Below are 600 nucleotides of genomic sequence, written 5' to 3'. Positions count from 1 at the left end.
ATATTCTTTTTTAGTCACTATTCCTATTGATGATAATTTTACTTGGTTTTGAACTTTAATAAATGAAATCACAGTTATGTATTGTTTGAGGTTTGGCTTTTTAACATCATGACTGTGAAATTCACCTGTGTTGTGGCATATAGTGGCTGTTTATTTCACTGTAACAAAAATGAATTATTTCAGATCCCCTTTGGCAAATTAGCTATATTTAGATAAATTAATCAAGGGCATTTTGAGCTTTTCTGAAATGCTGGCTTTGTTGCATATTTGATCCCTACATTTCATCAGTGTTTCAGTTCTTACTGAGTACAAGAGTCTTGAAAGATATTTTTAAATATCTTAGCTTGTATTTAAATACAAGCTAAATATCTAAATATCTTAGCTAAATATCTTATTTTATACTTATTCAAGAGTCTTTAGACAGTGCTGTTGTTCTGACATGTGGATATTCTTTATTTTTAAGGTTACTGCTGGCTTAAAAATTAGTAATAGTGTTTTTCATTTAAATCAGCTGTCAAATCAATGTAACTGTATTTTTCGTCTCTTAGCCCTGGTTTTCTGAGGTTCGTGAGGGTTTTATGTGGCATGTCATGAAAGGAA

The 600-nt window shown here is 30.3% G+C and overlaps 1 protein-coding gene across 1 annotated transcript in view; it reads left to right on the top strand.

Annotated features, from left to right (window-relative positions):
- Positions 1-600, top strand: part of HECTD1 (HECT domain E3 ubiquitin protein ligase 1) — an 80,817-nt gene that overhangs the window by 79,055 nt on the left and 1,162 nt on the right. Inside the window, exon 42 of the mRNA XM_006906863.3 lies at positions 549-600. This exon is cut by the window's right edge and continues 92 nt beyond it. Coding sequence (XP_006906925.2) covers positions 549-594 — 46 coding nt within the window. The 3' untranslated portion in view covers positions 595-600. The remainder of the gene's footprint in view (positions 1-548) is intronic.

Source organism: Pteropus alecto, unplaced genomic scaffold (genome assembly GCF_000325575.1).
Source record: "Pteropus alecto unplaced genomic scaffold, ASM32557v1 scaffold171, whole genome shotgun sequence".
Taxonomy (NCBI): domain Eukaryota; kingdom Metazoa; phylum Chordata; class Mammalia; order Chiroptera; family Pteropodidae; genus Pteropus; species Pteropus alecto.
The sequence above is the reverse complement of the archived record's forward strand: the minus strand, read 5'-3'. Positions and strand labels throughout refer to the sequence as shown.